Here is a 26,432-nt window from a genome sequence, read left to right on the forward strand (position 1 = left end):
CAGTAGGGCCATAAGTTCTAAACTCTTTTTTTTTTTTACTCTTTAGATACACTTCTTATACCAGTATTCTCTCCAGTTTTTCTTGGATATCTATCGTAATGTCTTGTACGAGAACCCAAATTTGAAGGGAATTACAGACCATACCCAGCGTCTCTCAATCATCACAAAAGACCTCTTCCAGGTTCAGTATAGAATTTTCATTGACATTGTGCTTAGCAAAGGGTCTTGTCCTGTGGAAATCTGATTAAGGCTCTTTATAATACAACTAACCTGTTACATTTTGTTTCGCTAGGTGGCTTTCAATAGAGTAGCTCGTGGCATGCTACATCAGGATCACATAACCTTTGCTATGCTGTTGGCCAGAATTAAACTTAAAGGCACAATTGGGTAAATATTTGAATCTTTGCTTTTTGAGATGCATCTCAGTTTTCCCATTTACATACATGAAAGCTTTGTGTTTGGTGCCTTAAAATTAACCACTACTTCAGTTGAAGACAGATACTTGGCTAAAATCTACTCTACTTTTAATTTAAGGGAGCCTACATATGATGCAGAATTCCAACATTTCTTAAGAGGAAAAGAAATTGTACTCAGCACAGCATCTCTCCCAAAGATCAGTGGACTTACAACTGAACAAATAGAAGCTATGATGAGATTGAGCTGCCTTCCTGAGTTTAAGGACCTGGTTTCTAAGGTTCAAGCTGATGAAGCAAGTATCCTGGTTAAGCACTATCACTGCACTAAATTTAGGTTAGACCTATGTTGCGTACTTGCATGGCCCCCACTGCTATGAGTGCCTCACCATGTAGCTAACCTCACAACACTCCTATGAGGTATGGAAGTACTGTTCCCATTTTACAATTGGGAACGGAGCCACAGACTAAGTGGCTTGCCAAGTTTACACAGGATGACTTTGAGCAGGGATTCTAACCTGGGTTTTCCCAAGCTAGTGCCATAACCCCGTGGATCAATCTCCCCCTCTCTGTAGAAACTAGTATATAGTTTCAAGCATTGGGTTTTATTTTACTCAAGCCAACTATCCAGTATCTTCAGTAAAATGCAGTATATGTTTTTAATTTTGGTTGGGGTTTTTGCTGCAGTAAACACCCCTGTCAGTATCAAGACCTTATAATGGTAGGCTCTGTATAAATACGTGTATAGAAAGTCCCCATACCAAAGATCTTACAGCTGGAATGGAATCCTAAGTGTCATGTACAATGCTTCATAATTAATATTTCTTTCAATACAGCAATTCTGTATCTGGTTGGAGAGCAGTTCACCAGAGCAGACTGTGCCATACATTTGGTCTGAAGAAAAACCTGCAAGTAAGTTCAGTTGCACTCTTACCCTGGCAATTGCCTTGCTACCAATTTAAGTCTTGAACAGAATAGACCTTCATTAAAGTCTTAGAACTTAGCACTTATGAAAACTGCAAATATGATAGGTCTGAAAATGGAAGTTTTCAATCCACAAAACAATTGCAGCATGAGTAATGACTGTGCAGCCTGTCCCTGGCTCTACCCTACCATGGGGTCTTTGCCCCAAGATGGGGCATTGTCTTAATATCCCCCTCAGATTGCCCACAAAAAGGTGTCAGTTACTTGGTATCAGAATGTTTACATGTAAGTAAAAGAGGCACATTCAAATAGTCTCTTCAAAACACTGTTAAAATTGGTTCCAGTATAGTCAGTGTGGTGTCCCACAATAGGAACAAACTATCCTACAGTCCACTGTACACAGACTGCTGAATGGGCATCTGTGCCTTTTTGTCATTGCCAGCCTGGTCTAACTCAGTGCTCTGTAACAGTACTCTGTAAAAGGCTCTCTTGTTACAAGTTTCCTGACCTTGCCTGGTCTCTTACTAGAACTATTGCTACCTCTCCCCCCACGCTGCCACCCCCCGCCCCCGCCTCAACTTCTGTATTAACTGAAACTAAGACAGTTCATGCGAAGTGTAGATATTTATAGGTGGCTAGAAAGAAACTAAAGCTCTGGATTGGTGAAAACTTAAAAGAAAACTGCCACTCTTTTGCTTAATCTTTCCCATCTGTAAGATCACATGGGACAGCACTTGCATGCAAAATTTGTTTGAAATAGGCTATTTATCATGAGCATTTCTTTGACACAGCTGTCTAATTGCTATAAATTGTTACTAATCAACATTTTTTTTCTAAAGGGAGGATTTTAAGCTCACTTTTAGTAGCTGCTGTAAAATTCTTTGGCTATGGGATCAGAATTTGCATAAGATAAACTACACTAGTTTCCCATGGTGCTTTTATCACTGGAGCATATAGGTTTCAAATGATAGGTAAACAGTCAGTAGATCTGGACAAAATCTTAACAAGGGATACTGTCAAGCTAAAAGTTTTCTGTTACAAACAACAGCTTAGTTATTTGCCTTAATAGTCTAGCATTCTTCATGTGTTATGCATTTCACAATATCGCAACACTTTAGTTGCAGATGCTGCAGGAAAGCGTGTTTTTTGGGGTTGTTGTTGTTTTTTCTGAAATCCCTAGAGACTTCATGACAACACTTGTATAGGCTTTAGATTCTGTATATGAACTCATTGCGGAAGCATCCAAAGGCCCTAATCAAATTAGGGTACTGTTGTACTAGACACTGAAGAGCTCACAACCTGAAAAGAGTACTGTGTGTAAGCCTAATGGTCACATTGATAAATATGCGTAGGTCAGTTTAAGATTAACTCTGTCCTAAGAAGGTTGTTTTGGTTGTCAGATTGATTAACAGCAATTACCATTATGTGAATTTCAATCTAGAGTACTGCATTTAGCAGCTTGTATCTCAGTCTTTAAAAGCTGTAGTTGTTTTGCTAAGTCTTTTCTTTCTTCTCCGTTATTTGATTAACACAGTTCAAGAATTGGGAAGGAAAGATCAAAATGTTGAGGATGACCTGTTAAGCATCAGGAACAATAACACACACTGTCTTCTTTTCTCATTTTAGCACCAATTGGGCAGGCCGTTCATCGTTTACTCTTGATCCAGGCATTCCGTCCAGATCGTCTGCTGGCCATGGCACTTGCCTTTGTTTCAGCAAACCTTGGTGAATCCTTTATGTCTATTATGGAGAAGCCATTAGATCTGACACACATTGTAGATACTGAGGTAAATTATAGGAATGAAAATACTTTTCTTTAAAACATGTCATCGTATTGAGGGCATACATTTCTGTTGGTGGTGGCCCATCAGACTGCTCTGCCTCAATTTGTGGTGATGGGTGTCCGTTATAGGCTTCAGCACTGAGAGAACAGTATTCCTAGGATCCTTTTTAGCTAAAACTACAGTGGAGTTGCATCTTATGCAGGGGTTAGGTTCCAAAGTCAGCTCGTAAGGCGAAAATCATGTATATTCAAAATTACCCTTGAAAATCCCTTAAATCGCCCATAAAGTATAGTATACTGTACATGGTTTTGTGTATACAACCCTGTACAGTAATATGTGTAAATGTATAATGTATACAGTAATGGACAGTATAGAATAAAGAGTACATATGCAAAATATAATTTTACAGTACTGTATTTTTAATTACAGGGGGTAATTGCAGGGGGGGTTAATACAGGGGGTTGTCAGGGCTTGATGTCGATCCAGGAGATGGAGGTGACAGAGAGCTTGGGTGACGGAGAGCGAGTCGAAGATGAAGTGCTTGGCTCTGGTTCAGCTGAAGAAGTTGATTGTGTAGGCTCATCTACTGCTGGTTGTTTTTCCTTGAAAAACATGGTGATTGGCAACTGTCGCTGTTGTCTCTTGAGCCGCTCAAACATTTCTTAATATGGTCTCAAATCGTCCGTAATACTACGTGTGATTTTGAGGCTTCGTTCCATAGAGGGATAATATTCAGAAATTAAATCATTCAAGTGTTTCGCTGCTTGGAACACTTCAGCAAATTATGAGGATTCCAACTTGCTGGCTCTTCCTGTTCATCGTCATCATCTTCGTCTTCTGTAGATGATTTTATCAGTTCTTCTAACTCTTCGTTAGTCAATATTTCTCTATGGCTCTCAATTAATTCTTCAATTTCTTCCTCAAGGATGTCGACGAAGCCATCACCACCCACTTGCCTGGCCACATGAACAATGAGTTTCACTTCTTTGTCAATGGTCAGGAAACCCCTAAAATCATTCACACAGTCTTTCCATAGGTTTCGCCAATATGCATTGACTGTTTCAGGCTTGATTGCATCCATTGCCTGTTTAATATAAGTTATGCAATCGGCAGTGTTGAAGGACTTCCAACACTCCATCACATTAAAATTGGGATCAGCATCCATAGTGCTACATATCCGTGAGAACATAAGCCTCGTATACGTGGCCTTGAAACAGTGAATCACGCCTTGGTCGAGAGGTTGAAGAATGGAGGTGGTATTGGGGGGGGAGAAAGACGACTTTAACGTCATTATGCGCAAACCGGAGTGCCGCAGGGTGGCCAGGAGCATTGTCTACGATCAGCAACACTTTAAAGTCAAGTCCTTTCTCTTCGAGGTACCGCTTGACCTCCGGAATGAAACACTTGTGGAACCAATCCAGAAATAATGCTGCCGTCACCCAAGCCTTTGTTTTTTATTTGATTTTTATTTTTATTTGATTTTCCAGAACACGGGCAGGAGATTTTTGTTCTTGCCTTTTAGGGCATGGGGATTTGCAGCTCTGTAGAGCAAGCCCGGCTTTATTAAATGCCCAGCTGCATTGCCACAAAACAACACAGTCACACGGTCTTTAGCTGCTTTGAAGCCAGGGGCCTGTCTTTCTGATTTCAAAGTGTAAGTGCGGTTGGGCATTTCTTTCCAGACGAGCCCAGTCTTGTCAGCATTAAAAACTTGTTCCAGAAGGTAGCCCTTTTCTTCTATGATTTTCTTTAATTGTTCGGGGTAGGCTTTTGCTGCCTCTTCATTGGCAAATGCAGCTTCACCAGTAGTCTGCACGTTTTTGAGGTTGAAGCGGTTCCTAAAACTGTTAAGCCAACCTTGCCTGGCTTTGAATTCCTTCTCATCAGAAGGCTGTCCCTCTTCGGAGGGAGGTTTGAACAGTGCGTAGAGGCTAAGAGCCTTTTCTCGCAATGTGTTGCCATCGATAGGCACACATTTACAGTTCATGTCTTTCAGCTATAAGTTTAATGCCTTTTCAGTCTTCACTAAAGTCTTATCATGCACCTGGCTCGTCACGTTAGCAGTTATTGGAGCACTTGATGCCACGGCTTGACAAATTTCTCTCTCTCGAATCTTGGTGGCACAGATGCTAGATTCGTTGTGGCCATATTTACGCGCCACGTTGGAGACCAACATATCATCTCTCAATAAGTGCAACACAGCCAGTTTTTCCTCCAGCGTTGGAACAGATCGCTGTTTCTTCAGTTGAGCACCAGATGAAGTAGTTGGTTTGCGTTAAGGGGTCATGTTGTATGAAAAATAGGTACAGTATCTTTAAACACTAAAATCACTCTCAGCGCAGCGAGATGCTCACCTTATGAGAGGCACGCTGGAACTGAGACCAACTGAGGGAACAGCAGATTCACGTCTCCCATCTCATGCTCACCCCGGGGCATACGCTCATTGAGTGGAATGGTGGGCAGAATCGCCCACACTATTTACAGGTATCTTGTTATTTTTCTTTTTTTTTGCTGAGTGTGTATAGTTGAATTTGCATAAGTTAAATGCATGTATGATGCAACTCACCTGTATTGCAATATAACGCAACTTACAAGCTATGCTGAACAGTTTATTACAGTAGCATAAGGTATGAAGGGAATTTATTTTCCCCATGCAGATCTGGGGGAGATGCATAATTATCAATATGGCTTACTCTTATGATAATTGTGAATGTTTTGTTTAAACGTCTTGGATTGTAGGTGAAACCTAATACTCCTGTACTGATGTGTTCTGTACCTGGCTATGATGCCAGTGGCCACGTTGAAGATCTTGCAGCTGAACAAAACACACAGATTATCTCTATTGCTATAGGTAAGAATACATTATTGTTAGGTTTGGCAGAACTTGATTTTCATTTTTTATAATTTTTGACAGATACTGATTGTTTTTTAAGAACATTTAACGGTTTAAAACTTTCAGTGGAGGGAAATCATGGGGGAGACACTTTATTTAATGACAGACATTGGGATTCAAAAAGTTAAAGCTTTATCATCATAAACATAAATTGTCAACATCACTTGTCAAAATATACAAAGTAAATATCCTTAAATCTGTCTTCAAGCAGCATTTTTATTGTTTGCCTGTCTGTAAATGTTTATTATTGATTCAAATATTTTTTCATCTTTGTGTGTGCACATGGTGAAATTAACATTTACTAATTTAAAAAAAGCAAATTGTTCCAGGCAGTTATCATGTTTGTCTTATTTCTTACCACCTCGTATAAACATAATTTAAGCCAATTAAGTTTCTAGAGCTAACCATAAACTTTTGCTTGTAGGCTCTGCTGAAGGATTTAATCAAGCAGATAAGGCAATAAACACAGCAGTGAAATCTGGCAGGTATGTTCTGTCCTTTTTTTTATGTAGTAGAACTGTGAATAACAGGTTAGTTACTGTTCTGTTAATATATTCTTGTAGGTGGGTGATGCTAAAGAATGTCCATCTGGCTCCTGGTTGGTTGATGCAGTTAGAGAAGAAGCTGCATTCTTTACAACCTCATGCTTGCTTCCGACTTTTCCTTACAATGGAGATAAATCCCAAGGTAACTGAAACCAGGTTCGGCTTCGACTGGCACAGCAAGTGGTGTGTAGTGCTGTTCCAGTGTCCACTGTTACAAGAATCCTACCAACCAGGACCGCATTCCCCATGATGGCCTTAGTTTGACAGGGGAAAGGGTGCATTTTGGAATGCATCTGCAGGAGCAGGAACAAATGTCCCCAAAATCCTGCCTAGTGCTTTCTAGGGTATTGCTCACGCCATTCCTAGTAATGTCAAATGCTTTGTAAATATCCTGTCTCCCTGCTTACGCCGGGAAGAAAAGTCTGCCTACATCTTCCCATCCTTTCCTATTTCTTAGTAGAAAGTAATTGGCCCTTAGTACATAATTCATGTTAAAGTATATGATTCTCTTGTTGTAAGTCCATAGTCCTTGTAGTTTCAGCATTTTATTGCAAGACTGAGGATACTCTGTTACAATAAAAAACTTAGTGTAGGTTAACAAACTTGTTCCAAATATCACATTCTTCATAGAAGAGAGCATTCCTCAGGGTGTAACTTGTGTTGATGCTCTTCTGTCCTAGGTGCCGGTGAATTTGCTACGTGCTGGTCGGATCTTTGTGTTTGAACCTCCTCCTGGTGTAAAGGCGAACATGCTGAGGACATTCAGTAGTATTCCTGTTTCTAGAATATGCAAGGTGAGGCGATGATTTCTGTATAGTTATGGGAACTCAGAAACTGAAAACTGTTTATGAAAGTTTCTTTTTAACTTCATAGCTTTCAGTTGGTCTATCATACATTAAACTAATGTTATGCCTTCTGATATTACTGTAAAGCAACCAGCTTTTCAGAGGCTTTCACTTTACCCTGACTAAAACATGCATGGCGTGTAAGGAAGCAATATGTTAAGCTTTTTGTGATCTGATACATTAAAACTTGGAGATGCTGTGTTTACTAAACATTTGACATTCACCAGCACTATAGCAAACGAGGTTTCTTTTTTAATAAATTCTGATCACTTTGGTTTTAGTGTGGAGAAATAATGCATTTTCTTTTCCCCATGCTAGTCTCCAAACGAACGTGCTCGTTTATATTTCCTCCTTGCCTGGTTCCATGCCATCATTCAAGAACGTTTGCGATATGCTCCCCTGGGCTGGTCCAAGAAATATGAATTTGGTGAATCTGATCTGAGATCTGCCTCTGACACAATAGATACATGGCTGGATGATACAGCAAAGGTAATTGAATTTTTTGCTCTTTCATAATCTTTTTTTAAATACAGAGTAACATTTGGATTACTTGTGGTTACTGTTCAATGAAGGGCAAATTAATCTGAAACACTGATGAGATTAGCTGAAAGCAAGCAATATCCAAAACAAAATTTCAAACTGTTTAATGAAAGCCAAAATCAAACAAACTGTCCAAACTCGATTTCCCTATTTTTGGGGGAATCTTCACATTCTAATTAAATTGTCTTTACTGTCAGGGGCGCCAAAACATTTCACCTGATAAGATCCCATGGTCTGCTCTGAAGACATTGATGGCACAGTCCATTTATGGAGGTCACATTGATAATGAATTTGATCAGCGTTTGCTAAACACTTTCCTGGAGCGTTTGTTTACCACTTTGAGCTTCGATAGTGAATTCAAACTGGCTTGCAAGGTTGATGGACCTAAGGATATTCAAATGCCAGATGGAATCAGGTATTTTTTCAACCTCAAATTTCAGTTGGTCTCACCCTAGTAGCCTGCTTTCCTTCTGAGAAGCTGGACTCTAAGTTGTATTTTTTGCATTGGTATTTAGCCAGGCAATGTATTCCTGGTCACCTATTAAAATGCGTGAGATTATGGATAATTAACTTAGTTCAATTTACTGCCACAACTTTCACTTGCAGATGTGAAGAATTTGTCCAATGGGTTGAGTTGCTGCCAGACACACAAACCCCATCCTGGCTTGGTTTACCAAACAATGCAGAAAAAGTTCTTCTCACCACACAGGGTAAAACTTGTATTTGACTTTCTTGTGTGCTTACAGGTTATGTAAACTTCAAACTCTTTTTTTTTTTAAATGCTCAAAATAGATGAGACACAAGTATCTTTTTGAGTTACACTAAATAGTAAAGTTACAAGTATCTCAATGTGTATTAACAATATCAGCCTCCACAAAATAGTGAATAAATGTCTATGAATTCTTAAGGTTGAAAGTAACTTGCTTAGAATTTCAGCAGTAGACAGGAAGATACTACACAAGTGAGACTATGACTTTTAGCTCTAGTCCTAAGGAAGGTTACTCTTGTTTAATAATATACTTAAGAATTATTTTTAAATAAGTGGCAATCACAGAAGAGTTAAATGTAATCCACTAATGCCTCTTTCAAACTTTCCTTGTACTGATGTCCCAACACTTTTCTTCAATTTTTTTTTTTTTTGGCTTTGCTTCCTTTATTCTTTGGTTCAGGTATTGATATGATCAGTAAAATGCTGAAAATGCAGATGCTAGAGGATGAGGATGATCTAGCTTATGCAGAAACTGAGAAGAAGGCAAGAACAGATTCAACTTCAGATGGTCGTCCATCCTGGATGAAAACACTGCACACCACAGCCTCCAACTGGTTCCATCTTATCCCACAAACTCTAAATCCTCTTAAACGAACAGTGGAAAATATTAAGGTGATTGCCATATACATATTTTGGTCTGTAAAAGAGTAGGGGTTATGCAAATGTGGCTGAGGTATCCTACTCAGATTGCAGCCTGAAAATGGTCTTTCTAGATCCAAGTAGCATAGCAGACTTTGAAACAAGGTATTGTTTCCTTTTCTTTGCTGTGTTTCCTTTTCTTTGCTGTAATTCAGTTAAAGAAAGTAACACTTCCATTTGGTTGGGAAGGTATCATTTAGAAGAGTTTATTTCTAGTCTCTTGCTTCCTGAGCCAGAGGTGCTGTAAGTGCAGCATCATACACACCACATGTCTGATCACTCAAGTGAACTGTAGAGTGTATGCTGGCTCAAAGGTAGTATCGCTGGTCGGTCCTCATTGGAAAGATGGGTGGCAGCTAATACTGAGGCTTCTGCTAATTGGGAGTGGAGACTAATAATGAAAGGGAGCCATAAAGCTCTGAGGGCTAGTATGAGACAGGTTGTTTTACAAGCAAGAGAGTTTAGGGAGAGTCTCAGTTTCTAGGTTGTTGAATGATTTAGACGTGGATTATATATTAAACTTCTCTATTTAGATCATATTATGGACTTGAGCTCTGGATATAGATAAAGAAAGGAATAGGAATTTGTAGTAATCAGACCAAACTGCAGCAGGCAGCTTGCACACTGGTGTTCCCACCTGCAGTTGGCGTCAGTAGGGAATGAAGTACTTGCTTCGCTTCCCTTAAACTACCATCTGTGGGGCAGCTGCATCTTTGGGGTGGGTGGAGGAAGTGGCTGCATTGTAAAAAACACATTACGGTGAGACCTTAACAGCTGATGATAATGTATGTGGGATTTGGGCAGCCAACTAGTGCCCTTCAGTGTTGCAGGGCTAAGTTAGTTTTCCCACCAGAAGATGCTCATCATGTTTTTTTCTTGCTTAAATAAGGATCCGTTGTTCCGATTCTTTGAGAGAGAGGTGAAAATGGGAGCCAAATTACTTCAGAATGTCCATCAGGATCTTGCCGATGTGCTTCAGGTTTGTGAAGGCAAGAAGAAACAGACCAACTACTTGCGTACACTTATAAACGAATTGGTGAAAGGTATATTACTTCAAACAAGCTTCTCTTTTTAGAATGCTTTCCTAGTAGTCCTGTTACATCAGCTGATGTCTTCTCATTTCCAGCACTGACCAGGTGAAAGAAAAAACACTATTCTTGCCTAATACAAAATTCTGAAGTCAAAATGGTGAGGTTGGTCCTGTGACATATATGAACTGCAGTATTGCCAACCTAAGCATTCAAATAGCATGAGATTGGCTTAAAAATTTGGTTTATTTTTTTTCAAGTCAGTCTAGGTTTTTTGCCTTTGGGGTTCACTTGGATTGTGGTTTTTAACCTTGTTCTGCAACTGTGGGAGCTAGAAACTATTTAAATGAAAGATGAAACTTTCATGTTACTGTCCAGGAGCTGGAGATTTAAGTAAGACATCTATATTGTGTGACTTGGAAAAGAATTGAGAGTTGGCAGCACTAAAACTGAGACTGGTATCAAAAAATAAGATTTTGCTGAGTTTGAAACAAACAGTTGGAGCCTGGTGTTAATTGACCGTAAACCAGTTTCCATCTAAACCTTAAGTTTTAAGCACTCACTTGTAACAAAATTATCAGAGGAACTCCAAAAGTTACCCTGACTTTATTTTCTCTGCTCATACATTTGGCAGTGTGATGAAAAGGGGACATTTTGTACCAATACAGTGGAATATGCTGGTGGTTGAGATACCGATTTAAGCAGAACTATTGTACACTGAATTAATAAAATATTCTTTGCCTTGTGACCCAAGGATAAAGGTGGTGGTACCTTGTGCAGTAACTCCTTAAAATTGGTGTCTTCCATGTTGCAAAAGGCTTAATTGTAAAATTAGCTGTGATGTATTTTGAGACCTGATGTGTATATGCAGTTGAACTTACTAATGAATGTCTTCCAGGATTTGTTAGTAAGTTGTACTTCAGACAGTAATTTCTGTTTAAATATTCATCTGAAGAATACATTTTAGAAAACTAGGTAGCTTTCTATAATGCCATGAAATTCTGTTTGTCTTTCAGTTCGTGTTACACTTGTACTCTCTGGTCCCAGTTAGGTTAGAACCCCATTGTGCTTGGTGGTATAAAAAAATCTGTTGTAAAACACAGTAATAGAGAAGTGGCTGTCACTGAAAGGGTAAAATTGCATTTGGAAATAGTGTGTAATCCAACTCATACTCATACAGAGCTCTTACCTTGGATATGTCTTCTCTAGGTATTCTGCCTCATAGCTGGTCTCATTACACTGTACCTGCTGGCATGACTGTTATTCAGTGGGTGTCTGACTTCAGTGAACGCATTAAACAACTACAGAATATTTCCCAGGCAGCTGCTTCTGGTGGAGCAAAAGAACTAAAGGTATCTATCTTGCGTTGTATTGCCTTTTCTCATTAAAGGCTTTTCTGAATTCTGAGAAATCAGGGTTACATGAGTCTGTAACTGCTTATATCTAACTGTTAGTGTAAAAAGCATTGAAACACTTTAGCTAAGGAGCTTATCAGAAATCTTACCTGGACACCCCTTCAAACGTGCTTGTATATTATGGTATACCTGAATGACTTCCTGTGTTTAAAAATTGCCATTTTCCAAACCTAGCTACAGATCATGCACACAGAATAGTTGCTGCAATGGGAAAAAACAGCTAGGCTATGTCTACACTACTGCCGGGATCAATCCACCAGCGGTCAATTTAGCGGGTCTAGTGAAGACCTGCCAAATCGACAGCAGAGTGCTCTCTAGTCAACCCCCTGTACTCTACAACAAGAGTAAGGTAAGTTGATAGGAGACTTTCTGACATCAACCCCCGCTGCCCTGGTGTAGACCCTGTGGTAATTCGACCTAAAGTATGTCGACTCAGCTACATTATTCACATAGCTGGAGTTGTGTAGTATAGGTCGCCTTACCGTGGTAGTGTAGACGTAGTCTTACTTACTGTTCTGTAACTGTTGTTCTTCAAAATGTGATGCAGCCATGTATTCCATGTAGGTGCGTGTGGGTCCCGAGCACCAAAGCAAATAATTTTGACTAGCTGTACATGTAGGGGCAGCACTCATGCCTTGTGACCCTAGCCTCTACTGTGGCTGTATAAGGTTGGTGCACCCCCAACCTCCCTCATTTCCTTTGCTCCAAATATCAAGAGTACAGACTCCGATGCAGAGGGTGAGTTGTGGAATACACATCTGCATCACATCTAGAAGAACGGAAACAGTTACTTACCTGAACTGTAATTCCTTCTTCAAGTAGTCGCAGCCATGAATTTCATGTAGGTGACTCTCAAGCAGTGTTTGCAGGAGGTGGGGCTTGGAATATGTTTAAACAAGGAGTGCAGGATTACCTTCTCAAAGGTTTCATCTGATCTGGATTTAGCATGATTGGCATAGTGGTTTTAAACATATATACACAGGCTCCAGTGGCAGCTCTGCAAATTCCTAATATAGGAGCATCACTTGGAAATGCCATCACCATTGCCCGGGCCCTTTGTGGAGGCCCAATCTGAGCTGCTTCATATGCTGTCATGATATAGAAAGTTATCCACCTTGAGATCATCTGTGAAGAGACCGCTTGCCCCTTCATTTGGTTCACATATGAAACAGATGAGATGAAGAAAGGAAACATTTAGTTCTATCTGTAAAAGGCTAAACATCACCTGACATCCAACGTGTGAAGATGGTGTTCATCTGAGGTTGAATTCGGCTCAGGGAAGAACACGGGTAGATATGTATCGGAGGGGTAGCCGTGTTAGTCTGGATCTGTGAAAACGGCAAAGAGTCCTTTGGCACCTTATAGACTAACAGACGTATAGGAGCATAAGCTTTCGTGGGTGAATACCCACTTCTTCAGGTGCATGTCATGTATGTCTGTTAGTCTATAAGGTGCCACAGGACTCTTTGCCACTTTCACTGGTAGATATATAACTTGTTTCAAGTAAAACTGAGAAACCACTTTAGATAAAAATTTATGGTGCTTCTGTAGGGTTACTTTGTTTTTGGAAAATTGTGTGTCAGGATGCTCCGCCATCAGAGCTTGGAGTTCACACGTGCTCCTAGCAGATGATGTTGCCACAAGGAAAGGAGCTTTCTGACAAAAGGGAAGAAAGAAAGAGGTCAGGGTGAAGAGAAAGAGATATGGAAGGCCAAACCAATAACCTGAGGTCAGAGAATTGATATTGTTTCTGCCACATTGGAGCAATGAGAATGAGCTTGGCACGATCCAGTTTCAGCTTGAGAATGACCTCCAGGATGATTGGAATTGGAGGAAAGGGCATATAGGAGTGCTGATTCCCAGCATCAGGTGAAAAGCATCAATTGGAGGCCTCGACTGAGACCCACACCTTCAAGAGCAAAATAGATGGCATTTCTTGTCTGTCTTGAACAGATCAGAATTCTCAAACTGCAAAGAGGTACCGCAGGACACAGGGCTTTTTAGACCACTTGTAATTCAAGGAGAAATTTTCTACTGAGGGGATCTGCCAGATGATTCTGGATCCTAGATAAATGACAGGCCACAGTGATTGTTTTTGTTGATGCAAAACTGGCAGAGTCTGATCGCCTTCTGACACAGCACATTGGAGTATGCACCCCCGTCTGTTCACATAATACATCATGGTAATATTCTTAAGGATGTGCATCAGTGACAGTAGTCCTGCTCGATGGGGACTGGGTGAAGGAACACCCTGGCACACGTTCCCTGAATAGTTGTCCACCATAAGGAGTCCGGACAGGCAGAGGAAGTCAGACCAGTTTGTCCAACAGATGATGGTTCAGATGATAGATCAATGTCAAACACATTTGAAGAGGACAAAGGTGTAACCTGACGTATTGGACTATCTGTGTGTATGTAGCCACATGGCCTAGCAATCTCAGGCATACTTGGGCTGTGGTTGAGGGTTGAGACTGCAGTTCCAGACACAGGTGGTGAAAAATGCAAAATCAGTCGGTCGGCAGAAATGCTCTCAAACTCAGTCTAGCAGGGCCACAGTGAACTCAGTACTGGAATCAATGTTGACTTCCCATTGGTTAAGATGAGACCTAGACTATCGAGTAAGTGTAGTGTGAACTGAACATGAGGACTTCTTCTCTGGACTTGCCTCTCTGTACCTATCATCCAGATTCAGGAAGATATGAAATCCCCTTTTCCTGAGATATGCTGTCACCACAATCATGCAATTGCTAAAAACCCAGGGAGTGGAAGATAGAGCAAAAGGGAACATGGTGTACTGATAGCATCCCAACACGGGGGCAGCATCGGTACCGAAGAGGAATGGGGAATTGGCACTGGTGGTATTGAGCGAGACACAGTCGTACCCGGTACCAGAAGAGGTGCCAGTACTGAGGTCAAGGGTGGTACTGAAGTCAACAACAGGATCTATTGTCAGGGCAATGACTGTACTAAAAGGCGCACAAGCATTGACGGGGAGCTTTTGGGGCCAGGCATGGCATCTGCCTCAATTCCACAGTCTGGGACATGGGCAGTGCAAGCTGCACTGCCAATAAACCCAACAGTTCTGCAACCCAGCTAGAAGGTGCCATGGGCACCACTGAGAACGAAGCATTAAAAGCTACGGCCCCAGAAAAATTCCTGAACTAGTGGAGAGTCAGGGACTGAGAGGCAAAGCAGGTCTGATGCTGCCTGACATGCTACCAGCACGGAGACAATCTGCTCCGGTCCTGACATCATTGGTACTGGACTCAATGAACACCCCATGGCCAGAATCAGAGTCAATGGTAGAGGCTCTTGCTGGTCTCAGCGTGGTACCAGAGAGCAGTTCGACCATTTGTTCTCAAACTTTTGTACTGGTGACCCCTTTCACACAGCAAGCCTATGAGTGTGACCCCCCCCCCCACCTTATAAGTTAAAAACACATTTTTTTATATTTAACACTATTATAAATGCTGGAGGCGAAGTGGGGCTTGCAGTGACACTGACAGCTTATGACCCCCCCCGCCCCAGTAATAACCTTGTGACCCCCTGAGGGGTCATGACCCCCAGTTTGAGAACCCCTGAGTTAGATGGACCTGCTCCATTCTGCATGCCAGGAGTACGATGCCAGTTAGCACTCCTCTTAAAAGATGAGGAGGAGTCTCCCTGAGCCCTGAAGTGGTCCCAATTAGTGTTATGGAGAGTAACTCCTCTTCCTCTTGAGTGAAACACCAGAGTCCGAACATGGAGCACCGTTACTTGCTAGTTACGAAGGTGAGCACCAATCAGACAAGGGCCTCAGTGCTGAAGTGGGCCTCAAGGCCTGCTCGAGAAAGTGCTGCTTCCGCCATAAGTCTCTCGCCACCTGAATCCTGTTTTTAACAAAACAACCCAAAAACCTTACAAATGGAGCACTAGTCCATAATGTGTCCCTCACTGAGATACCACAAACACTTTGTGTGAGGATGGCCCCTCACATGACAGACGGTGCTTGAACCCTGGTGAGGGCATCACACGGGGCAGCCTGCTATTCGAACACTATATTGACACTAAACAAAATCTAAGCTACTGTTATCTAGAACAGGGGTTCTCAAACTTCATTGCACCGTGACCCCCCTCTGACAACAAAAATTACTTCTCAACTCCAAGAGGGGGGACCGAAGCCTGAGCCCCATTGCCCTGGGCAAGGGGGCCAAAGCTGAAGCCTAGGGGCTTCAGCCCAAGGCAGGGGGCCTGTAACCTGAGCCCTGCTGCCCAGGGCTGAAGCCCTTGGGCTTTGGCTTCAGCCCTGGGCAGTGGGGCTTGTGCTTCAGCCCGGGGCCCCAGCAAGTCTAAGCCAGCACTGGCGACCCCATTCAAAGGGGGTCACTACCCACTTTGGGGTTCCGACCCATAGTTTGAGAACCGCTGATCTAGAAGAAATAACGCTCAGAAAACTGATACTAAAACATGAGGTGAGAACAACACTCAGAGCTCCGATTCAAGCCATGAGTAGTGAGAGGGAACTGAAGAGGGTCAGGGAGGTGCTGCCTTTAAATATCCAGAGGAGGTGTCCCAAGGCATGAGCACAGCCTCTATAGGTACTGCTAGGCAAAGTTCTCTGGCTTTGGTGCGTTGGGCACATGCATGGAATACGCTGCATGTACTCAAAGAAGACAATACCTTATAGCACAGCCTTGTGGGAAATGCTGACACATTAGGAAATTTGTATTTCTAATTCTACTTATATATACGCAATAGAATTACGTACAAATATTGAACTTTTCTGAAACTGCTAATTTTTTCCTATAAAACAGACTTTAGGATTCATAAAATTGTTTCTACATGTGTGTGTTAGTAGGAAACTATCCCTTTGAGGGTAAATCTTCATCTGAGGAAACATGCCATACATAGTTTGCAAGACGGTCCATATTTTAGTGCAACTTTTTGTTTAAATAGATATTGAATGCAGCTAAGTGCCATTGCAGTAGCTATTATAGAAATTTCTAAAACATACAATTCTTTTAATAGAACATCCATGTGTGCCTGGGTGGGTTGTTCGTACCTGAGGCTTATATTACTGCTACAAGACAATATGTGGCTCAAGCAAACAGCTGGTCCCTGGAAGAACTTTCTCTAGAAGTCAATGTTACAACTACTCAGAATGCAGTCCTGGATGCTTGCAGTTTTGGAATCACAGGTTAGCTGATGTGCTTTTTACAAGGTGGAAGGGAAGGAAATAGGTGCTATTAGCCCTTAACACTGGGTATTTATCTTCTGTAAAAATGCTGGTACAGACCATATCAGTACATAACACCGAGGGGAGTTAACAAGCACAGTGAAAGTTTGATTGCAGTTGCACTAGAAGTAGCATTGGAAGTCAATTTCTATGGGGGATTCTGCATTATTTAAAAACACGTTAATGGAAAACTTTGCTATGCTAGTGCATAGGGGTTGAGAATCCTTATGAATGAACATTGTCAGTAGTAGTGCAATATGGATAAATGCAAATAACTAACAGTCAATATGTTAGAGGTAGCGCTCTGGTGGCTTTTTTATTCCTCTAGTAGCCTTCACTGTTACCTTTTCTGGAGTATTTTTTCATTTGTATAAATTAGGTCTCCCATTTTAACAGTAGGTCTAAATATCAATTACCACATTTTAGATGGGTGAATCTACCTCTGGACTTGAAAATGGAGAGGAAAAGGAAACTTCCTTTAAATGTGCATACACTTCACTTTCAGGAAAGACCTCACATTTTCATACTTCTTAAATCATAGGTTTGAAGCTTCAGGGAGCTACATGCAGTAACAATAAACTGTCCCTTTCAAATTCTATATCAACTATATTGCCCATAACACAGCTTCGCTGGATCAAGGAGACAAATGCAGATAAAAAGGCTAATGTGGTAAGTAATGTGGAGACATATGTTTTGTTATTCTGTGATTCCTTTCAGTAGTGGCTCATCAGCTTTAAATTCTACTTTCTCTGGTGCGCTAGAATAAAAATGGGGAAATACCTGCTTCCATTTCATTAGTCTTACATTTTGCGGTACCACAGATGTTCCTTTCCAATATGAGTTTTCAACCTGGGGGTTACAATTCCTAGGAGTCTGGCAAACAGATCCAGTATTGCTACCACCCTCTCTTTGTGGCTAGCTGGGGGGTATCAAGAAATGTAAACTCATGAAGCATTGGGTCCTGAGAAGTCTGAACAACACCTTAGAAATGTATTATAAAAAGTACACTTTAGCCTGGCAGGCTGGGAGTTCTTTCTTAGGAGTACAGTTGATCTTGGTTGGGGAAGGATGGGCAAAGTTCAATATGGAATGTCTCTTCATAATTTCCAGTGGTGGGGACCTTTGCTGTCTTCCCTTTGACTTTTATCTTGCATTCATCTGTCTTATCCACATTTTAATAAATGCCTAACTTCTTTTCCAGGTTACATTACCAGTTTATCTGAACTTCACCCGTGCTGATCTGATCTTCACTGTTGACTTTGAAATAGCCACCAAGGAAGATCCTCGCAGTTTCTATGAACGTGGTGTTGCAGTCCTCTGCACAGAGTAACAAAATAACATTTTCTAACTGATAAACAGTAGTAAAATTCAGTGTCTTTAATCTAGTCCACAGTGTTAGTTTTAACCTCCAGGGCATGGTTAAGTTGTCAGATGGATTGGTGTAAAGTTGACTTGCTAGAGGCTGGGCTTCCTGCTAGGGTTTCTGGTGATATTGATGGTTTTGAGGGAGAATTGGATGTGGTTTTTAGATGGCTCTAGTTACATGTGGTAATGTTTGATGGTTCCTACTACATTCAATAAATTCTGTAGCATGATTTGTGGTTCTTTATTTCATTTCTAAAAGCATTGTTCTTGCCATGACTTGCTCTAGAGAATTACTTCCATTAATGCTTTTAAATGTTCAAGGAATGGAGAATGATGGTGAAGCATTACCCAGGTCTTCAATAATGAATCATGCTAACTTACTAAGAAACCAGTTTTACCATTTGTGATACTTAACTTGCAGATCTCCTGTATAAATCACCTGTAACCAGAAACAAGAAAAGCTAAAATTAAATCAGTGGAACCAGTTGAAATTGAGCAAACACTGGTTTTAAAAAGGAATGCAAGGGAGAGGTTATGCCAATATTACTATTACACAGGCGTGATGAACTGCACACATTGCTTAATCTACATGGAATAGATCTGAACCACCTGCATACTTAAGTGAGAACTACCCTGTACACAGAATGCTAACTTTCAGAACAGTTTCATCACCTCCAGTGATATTTCCTCACACATGTCCACTGCGCTGGTTACTGTAACTTTGCATTAATATCAACATGCCTGCAGACACTTGAATTTAGATCCACTTGAGATTTTTTTTGAATGGGTATTATTTCCACCTCTGAGAGCAGCATCATTGACATAAGCTAATAGCCCTACCAAACTTCTTATGGCAAATACCTTGAGGTGTCTCTCTTCTGATTGCATATGCTAAAGATAGTGGTTTTATTCTGTTCATTCCTTAAAGGGACACTTAAAGCTGGCAGACCCAAAAATCAGACCCACCCAACCAAATAGCTTTTGGTTACACAGTAGTTGCTAACATTTAAAACTCTGCTGCTCTCAAAATACATCTTTACTAGATTTTTACTTGTTTGGCTCCTTTATCTTCAGAAATTTCTAGGGCAGCAAAACAACCTGCAATTTCTGAATACTATCTCACTTGATCGCTGTTCCTCATGCACAGAATCTGCCATTCTCTACCTCTGAGGAGCTTTTTGTGGGATGTGAGTTCTGAACATGGATGTTGCCTCTAACATTCCTTCCAGGGAAGTACATTACTTCCTTGTGCCCTAAAGCTTACGAGAAGGCCCCTAAGCCTTCTAAAAACCTCATCGAATGAGATTGGTATTTGGACTGCAGAATGTTGCCACATGGAGTATCCATCTAAACTTCCTGTGGTCTTCAGGTAATTTGAATATCAAATGCATAACAAAATTTGCATTAGTAATTAAAGAGCTTTGCTGTTCTGTATTCCCATTTGGCATTTGAGATCTCTGAACTCCTGTACAGAGGGAAACACAGGTCTTGGATGGGCTGATCATGTGGCTGTAAGAACTCAATGAGCCATGCTTACACAGAGGTACATATGCAGGAGTATACTTGGGGGATAAAAGCACAACCTGCACTGTATTGGGAAATGGTACCTCAGACTGATGGCACCACATGGCTTGTGACCTGTGTGCCAACTCTGGCAACAGTACAAGTAGCATGTCATTGACCAGCAGCCTGATTGTTGGAGTGCGGGGTGTCTTCCATTGGGAGGGTGGGTAGTATCCGCGTTTGGTGGAGCCTCACTAAGATTCTTATGTGAGGACCCTGAGCCCTGCTGCCTTGAGGGAGGAATGAAGAAAGTGCAACTTTCTCCAGAGTGCCAGACTTAGAAAAAATTACAGGGGAATTGAGCTGAAACCCTTTTACGATTCAGTTGATGAGCACTGCTTTAGAGATTCTAGAGCTCCAATGAAAAAAGGCTTTAAGAGCTAGGTTCTGTCGGTAGTCTCTCAGCTTCCATTAAAATAGCTGAGTTGTGCATTCACACCTGCCATGATATAGACCCCTAAACTACACGTTAAAGATGCTGTAGTATACTTAAACTGATCATTGCTGTAAGTTAAATGTAGGCCTTGTATAGATAACTTATGAGTTTCAGGCCATTTGACAGTATATTAAAGGCTATCCACAAATATTTATTTAGGGTGGTGCTAGAGGCAGTGAAATGGAAAATAATTTAAACTGTGAGGAAAAGCTTCACCCTGACATATATAGTCTCATGCAGTTGTTGAAGTAAATCAAAGGCAAGCCCTTTGACACAATTATGGATATAAAATGCAGGAGAGATGGAAGGAGACTAGGTTACTTCCCTTCCCTGATTGACACATCTAGGATTGCATGTGTCAAATGACCCTAAAAGTGAGGACTATAACTCTTTTCACTCACTGTTGTTATCTATGTTACATGCACTTCTAAAATTAACAAAAATAATCAGCAGCAAAAAGCTGAAAGATGTTTAATGCCAGCCTTGAGGGGTCACGAACAGAGCTACTGGTCTCCTGAGCCCATTTCTATTCTACATGGCTAGATGGGGGCTCTGAATTTTTTCTGTTTAACATGGGGCTAGGATTTGGTAGAGGTAGATACTGATCTATGCTAGAGGAATCCTCCAGCATTTTAAGCTTAAGTAGTGTTCACCACACACTTTGGGGGTTTTCAGACATTGTGCCCCAGCTTTGGCCTTTGGCAGGTTGAAGAGGTGGACCCTGAGGTCCAGATTTCAAGAGTGTTTGTTCACTGTCTCCAGTAGCAACTTTCAGCTTACTAGCAGTTGTAGAAATAAATCCCAGCGAGCTAGACATAGGTCTTTTTCCACCTCTAATTTGTCTGAGATGAAATCTAGAGAGCAAAACACAAAAACGTGTCCAAAAAGTTTTTACAGAAGAACTGAAAAATATTGAGGAATTTAGAAAAAAATTTATGTAGCACTGACTAAAGAACAAGGCTTAGGCTGCTATGGAGATACTCCATAGATGTAGTAGGAGGCACTAATCCTAGTGCCAGTTTCATGATCTGGAGGATAGTGTAGATTGCACCCTCAGCAAGTTTGCAGATGACACTGGAAGGAGTGGTGGATATGCTGGAGGGTAGGGATAGGATACAGAGGGACCTAGACAAAGGTTCTAACTGATGTTTAATAGAACACTTGATGTAGGTTTATTTTACATGTTTCACTTGCCACACTTCTCCCCCCCCCCCCCATCTCCACCTTGAGAACATACAGTTAATAAGGAAGAGCAATAAAGTTCAGGCTTGGTTTAAAGTAGTTTATTTCAATTGTACTAAAAAACAGGTTATATACTGGGATAGTTGATTTGAAAAGAAGTTTAAACAAACATCCCTGTAGCTCTGGGTGGTGCTGCAACAAAATACCCTTCTCCCACTCTCTTCCTGCTAATAGGCAAGTCCCACACCTCTACATTTGTTCAGTAGCAGACAGTTTTACTGGTGCTGAGCAATGGGGCTCCGTGGAGCCCTTTCTCCTTCTCTAGATTACTCCCCCCACCCCCCAAAAATCTAACGCATACGGAAGGGAAGACAAAAAGAGGTAACCATGTGAATTAAAATGGTTATTTATTCTCCTGGCCCTGATCACTCTATTTAACAGCAAATTTGAGAAAGAAAAATCATTCTCCTAAAGGAAAAATAAAAACCCCTCATTGTAGAAGAACTTCAACTGTTGGTATTTAAATTATAAACCCACGTTGGCATGCACAGTACTGGAGAGAAGGTTAGAGAAACAGGCTCTATTACAGTTCATTGTCAACACCAAATAAAAGGGAAAGTAAGTTTGACCCTGCAAAATGAAGGTTGATGAGGATTATCTGCTCCCCCAAACTTCTGGTTTGTGTGATTTGAGTTATTTTGGCAGTTATCCAAGGCTGAACCTGCAAGTGACGATTCACAATGGGAACAAAGCAGCTGCAGGAAGCAGGCACAGACCTCACTGAAGATGGTGCACTCACTGTGAAGGTGAAACAATATGATGAGTGCTACTTATTCTGCATTTACAGAATTATCAACCCTACAGTTTAGTTATTTGTGATGCTATGCATTTCTCCAACCACCATGTCATGAGAAGGCCTGACCCCTGCAGCAGTAACATAGGCATTGTATACAATGCTAAGGCATAGTATCTATTGTCGCTTATTGCTTAAAGAAATGCATAATTACTTGGCCACAGGTACAGGAGTTGGGTTGCTGGGGAAGAACAGGACTGAAGGCAAAGTACTGTATGCTGAAAGGGATCACGTTTGATCACAATGACTGGTACAGCTCTATATTAGCTCCAATTCCCCTACATAAGCATTAATGTTCTGTAGGGTACTGCTAGTCCTAGTTGACATTTTGAAGTCTTATCTCTCATTTACTATAATATACATTTAAACAGACGGAATTCCAGATCACAATTAGCCTATATGTACCTTAGATTAGGTTGAACGCAATTTCTTTCTTCTTAGCTTTTCACCAACACCCTCTAGAAATGGAAGCCCTAGTTTTCTCTTGATTGATTGGTCACACATTGTATTTTCACCATCTGACTTTGCTAACATGGGTTGTTGCAGAGTAGTGGTGACTGGGCTTTCTAGGACTCCAGCATATTTTGAAGGCTCAACACTCATGAGTAAGGAACAGTCAGATGTCAGCCACATTGCAGAGGCAAGTACTCCAGAGGTTCTGGACCGTTCACATGGCCTGGCAAGTCTTATTGGAACATCACTTTTCTCTTTAGTGATAACTTCCATCTGTATTTTAAGGTCATTTACTGGCTGCATATAGACATCACAGATTTCTGTTATTGGGGAGACCCAATTTGAAGACATATGTAGGGACTCTGTTTTCAGAAGAGTAAATGTCTTCCACCATCTCTGGCAAATTGTGCACCAAAGGTGTAACTCTGTTATAGTTTATATCATTAAGAGAATTCAAACTACAGTCTGAGTGGGTTGATGCATCTTCTGAATCACCATCATATGGATCTAAAAACTAAAATAAATAGGTCTAAATAAAGCAGATCACTATGTTATCCACTGTACCTTTCTTGACATTTCTCTGGAAAAAAAAGTTTGGTAACCATCCAGTTTCCCCACAACTTTTCATTGCTGCAATACTAAGAGATCACACTGGAAAAACATAAGCAACAGCATCATTTAGAATCAACACATCCACCCACTCCACAACTTGAACAACTGTTTATTTTTAAGGAAATTTAAACAAGGCCGCTACATAATGAAATGGCAGAAGTGTATAAACCTACCTGAAGTAGCGTGTCCCTTGCTTTCTTGAAGACTCCTTCAGTAAGTGTGCTAGGCAGGCCCTGTTTAAAGAAGTATTCCCATCAGACATATGTATTTACAAATGGTCTCATACATGGTTGCCACAAGTTCTCTCTGGACGTTTTTATGTAGAGAGCAGAGATGTTTTTCTTGTTTTAACTAGCATTGGACATCTCTTGGAATTCAGTTTAAGTGCTCTAAAAATTTCTGCAAGAGTCTAATCAAACACAAGAAAGTGAAGTACCACTTAAAAAAACAAAACAACCTTTTATCTAAGCCACTTTAACTGTGGGTGTTTGTACTGTATTTTTTATTGTACAGAATATATTTGAGGGAATGAAGTGGAGAAATGTATTTTATAGCCCTGAAACTTACCTAAGAGACGCTAGAAACTATACATTCTCTTTCCTTTTATCTCCCTTGTGAGCTGCTCCATAACATTAAATACTGCTGCCACCTAGGAGTTGATATTTTTGTTGAAATCAGATCAGTTAAATCAAGTCCTAACAATCATTTCAGTGATAAGCAAGTTGCATCTCTATCTCCTGTGTGCATAATATGAACTTGTGCAGATCCAAGGAAACAATTAGGTATGTTCCTGAGGAAAGTCTGTTTGTAAAACTGATTTTTCTCCAGTGGTGTTTATAGTGCTCTGTCATTTTAAAAACTAATACTGTCAGCAGCAATTGTATTTCACAGGCAAGCCCATACACCCTAGACAATCTTCAGTCTCTCCTTGGTCTAATTCTGTCAGTCACTACTGCAGACTAGACTCCACTGAGGAGCTGTCACTATTACTCTTCCTTCTCAGCAGCTCAAACAGACAAGCCTTCATCTGCAAAGCATTAGTACCTGTTAGTCTCTATGAAAGAAACCCACCACAGAAAGTCATGAGAAGAACATAAGAATGGCCATACTGGGTTATGGCAAAGGTCCATCTAGCCCAGATCCTGTCTTCCGACAGTGGCCAATGCCAGGTGCCGCAGAAGGAATGAACAGAACAGGTAATCATCAAGTGATCCATCCCCTGTCGCCCATTCCCAGCTTCTGGCAAACAGGCTAGAGACACCATCCCTTCCCATCCTGGCTAATAGCCATTGATGGACCTATCCTTCATGAATTTATCTAGTTCTTTTTTGAACCCTGTTATAGTCTTTGCCTTCACAACATCCTCTGGCAAGGCGTTCCATAGGTTGACTGTGCATTGTGTGAAAATATGCTTCTTTTTGTTTGTTTTAAACCTGCTGCCTATTAATTTCATTTGGTAGCCCCTAGTTCTTGTGTTATAAGAAGGAGTAAACAACACTTCCTTATTTACTTTCTCCACACCAGTCATGATTTTACAGACCTCTCTCTCTTTTCCAAGCTGAAAAGTCCCAGTCATTAATCTCCTCACACAGCAGCCCTTCCATACCCCTAATCATTTTTGTTGCCCTTCTCTGAACTTTTTCCAAGTCCAATATATTTTTTTTTTTTAGATGGAGCGACCACATTTGCATGCAGTATTGAAGATGTGGGCGTACCATGGATTTACATAGAGGCAATATCATATTTTCTGTCTTATCTATCCCTTTCTTAATGATTCCCAATATTCTGTTTGCCTTTTTGACTGCCGCTGCACATTGAGTGGATGTTTTCAGAGAAGTCTCTTCTAAAGTCCAACCTATTTAGGCCTGGAGAGGAGTTCAGACCTTTCAAACCCTATTCTGAAAAATTTTACCTCAGAAAATTCCTATCAAAGTCTGTTTGTGACTTTTAGCTGGATTTTGGCACCAACAAGTCTTGTTTTGATTTGGGGCCCCTGAGGAGGTACTGCCAAAAAAAAAAAAAAAAGTGGGGAAACATAGGAATATCAAAGAGGAAATACACTTTCTGCTCCAATGAAGGTGTGCAAATCCTCCTAAGTGGACAACCATGTCTGCGTCAGCCATCCCTATCATCATCCATGGCCCAAACCGTGGGCTTCTGTGATTCTCAATGGAAGCAGTCACAGATGGCTGCATAGAAGAGCAGCTTTTGTATCTTCTGCTCTCAAAGAGAGAAGTCATCTACCTCTGGTCAGATTCCTGGTAGAACTCATTTCTGCTTCCTCCCAGTCTCTCCTCTCAGCAACCCTCCACAGAGCATGGGGAAGCGGTGACAGACTGCAGCAAGACACCTACTACATCCCCAGACAACAGAGTGGGCAATATTTACCTGGTGGACCTTTACAGTTAGATTCTGGAGTTCTATACCCACAGATAAATATTCACACCATCACAACACAGGGTTTACTGTTTTCTTTGTTGTACCCAACACAGTAGTAGATGGAAACATTCTTTGCTGAATGACAGACATTTGGGGCAACTGTTGCAGCAAATAGGAAAGTCAAATCCACTCTCTCCTGCACTCTATTGATGACAGAATACGCATTGAAAGCATATAATGCAAGAATTATCTGCAGGAAATCTACAACATGCTGGAGCCCAGTTGCACAAGAGTTGAGCTATTAAGGGAAAAAACAGTCACCTCCTCAGAGACAACCCAGTTCAGCTGTAAGTACCTTTTAACAGAGAAACTGTAGTACTACATTCAGCTCCCCAAACATTCGTTGTTGTCAATACCAAGCCTCCCTCCCCAAGTCAGCCAGTCCAGAAAAAAAAAAAAAAAAAAAACCCAAACAAACAAACACCATAGGATGCTCTGAAGGGAAGACAATGGTGGCTGTGAAGAAAGCCTTCTCTCTCAGAGTCTGCAGGAGGGTGGGAAGGAGCACAGCCAACATGC

The 26,432-nt window shown here is 41.1% G+C and overlaps 1 protein-coding gene and 1 long non-coding RNA gene across 2 annotated transcripts in view; one reads left to right on the forward strand and one right to left on the reverse strand.

Annotated features, from left to right (window-relative positions):
• The window catches only part of LOC102945789 (cytoplasmic dynein 1 heavy chain 1-like), a 99,644-nt gene extending 81,039 nt beyond the window's left edge, over positions 1-18,605 (forward strand). Inside the window, 18 exon segments of the mRNA XM_037900961.2 lie at positions 47-181; positions 293-387; positions 535-709; positions 1,250-1,325; positions 2,964-3,124; positions 5,861-5,972; positions 6,439-6,499; positions 6,578-6,701; positions 7,240-7,353; positions 7,723-7,893; positions 8,142-8,359; positions 8,551-8,654; positions 9,114-9,325; positions 10,242-10,395; positions 11,590-11,732; positions 16,803-16,971; positions 17,552-17,679; positions 18,212-18,605. Coding sequence (XP_037756889.1) covers positions 47-181; positions 293-387; positions 535-709; positions 1,250-1,325; positions 2,964-3,124; positions 5,861-5,972; positions 6,439-6,499; positions 6,578-6,701; positions 7,240-7,353; positions 7,723-7,893; positions 8,142-8,359; positions 8,551-8,654; positions 9,114-9,325; positions 10,242-10,395; positions 11,590-11,732; positions 16,803-16,971; positions 17,552-17,679; positions 18,212-18,340 — 2,481 coding nt within the window. The 3' untranslated portion in view covers positions 18,341-18,605.
• LOC122466181 lies at positions 13,399-17,654 on the reverse strand. The gene is made up of 3 exons (XR_006291510.1): positions 17,538-17,654; positions 15,501-15,510; positions 13,399-13,413 (listed from the first exon to the last, which is right to left on the reverse strand). It is a non-coding gene; the product is annotated as an uncharacterized LOC122466181 (long non-coding RNA).
• Positions 18,606-26,432: the final 7,827 nt, after the last annotated feature.

The sequence above is a fragment of the Chelonia mydas genome, chromosome 6, assembly GCF_015237465.2.
Source record: "Chelonia mydas isolate rCheMyd1 chromosome 6, rCheMyd1.pri.v2, whole genome shotgun sequence".
Classification (NCBI taxonomy): Eukaryota; Metazoa; Chordata; order Testudines; family Cheloniidae; genus Chelonia; species Chelonia mydas.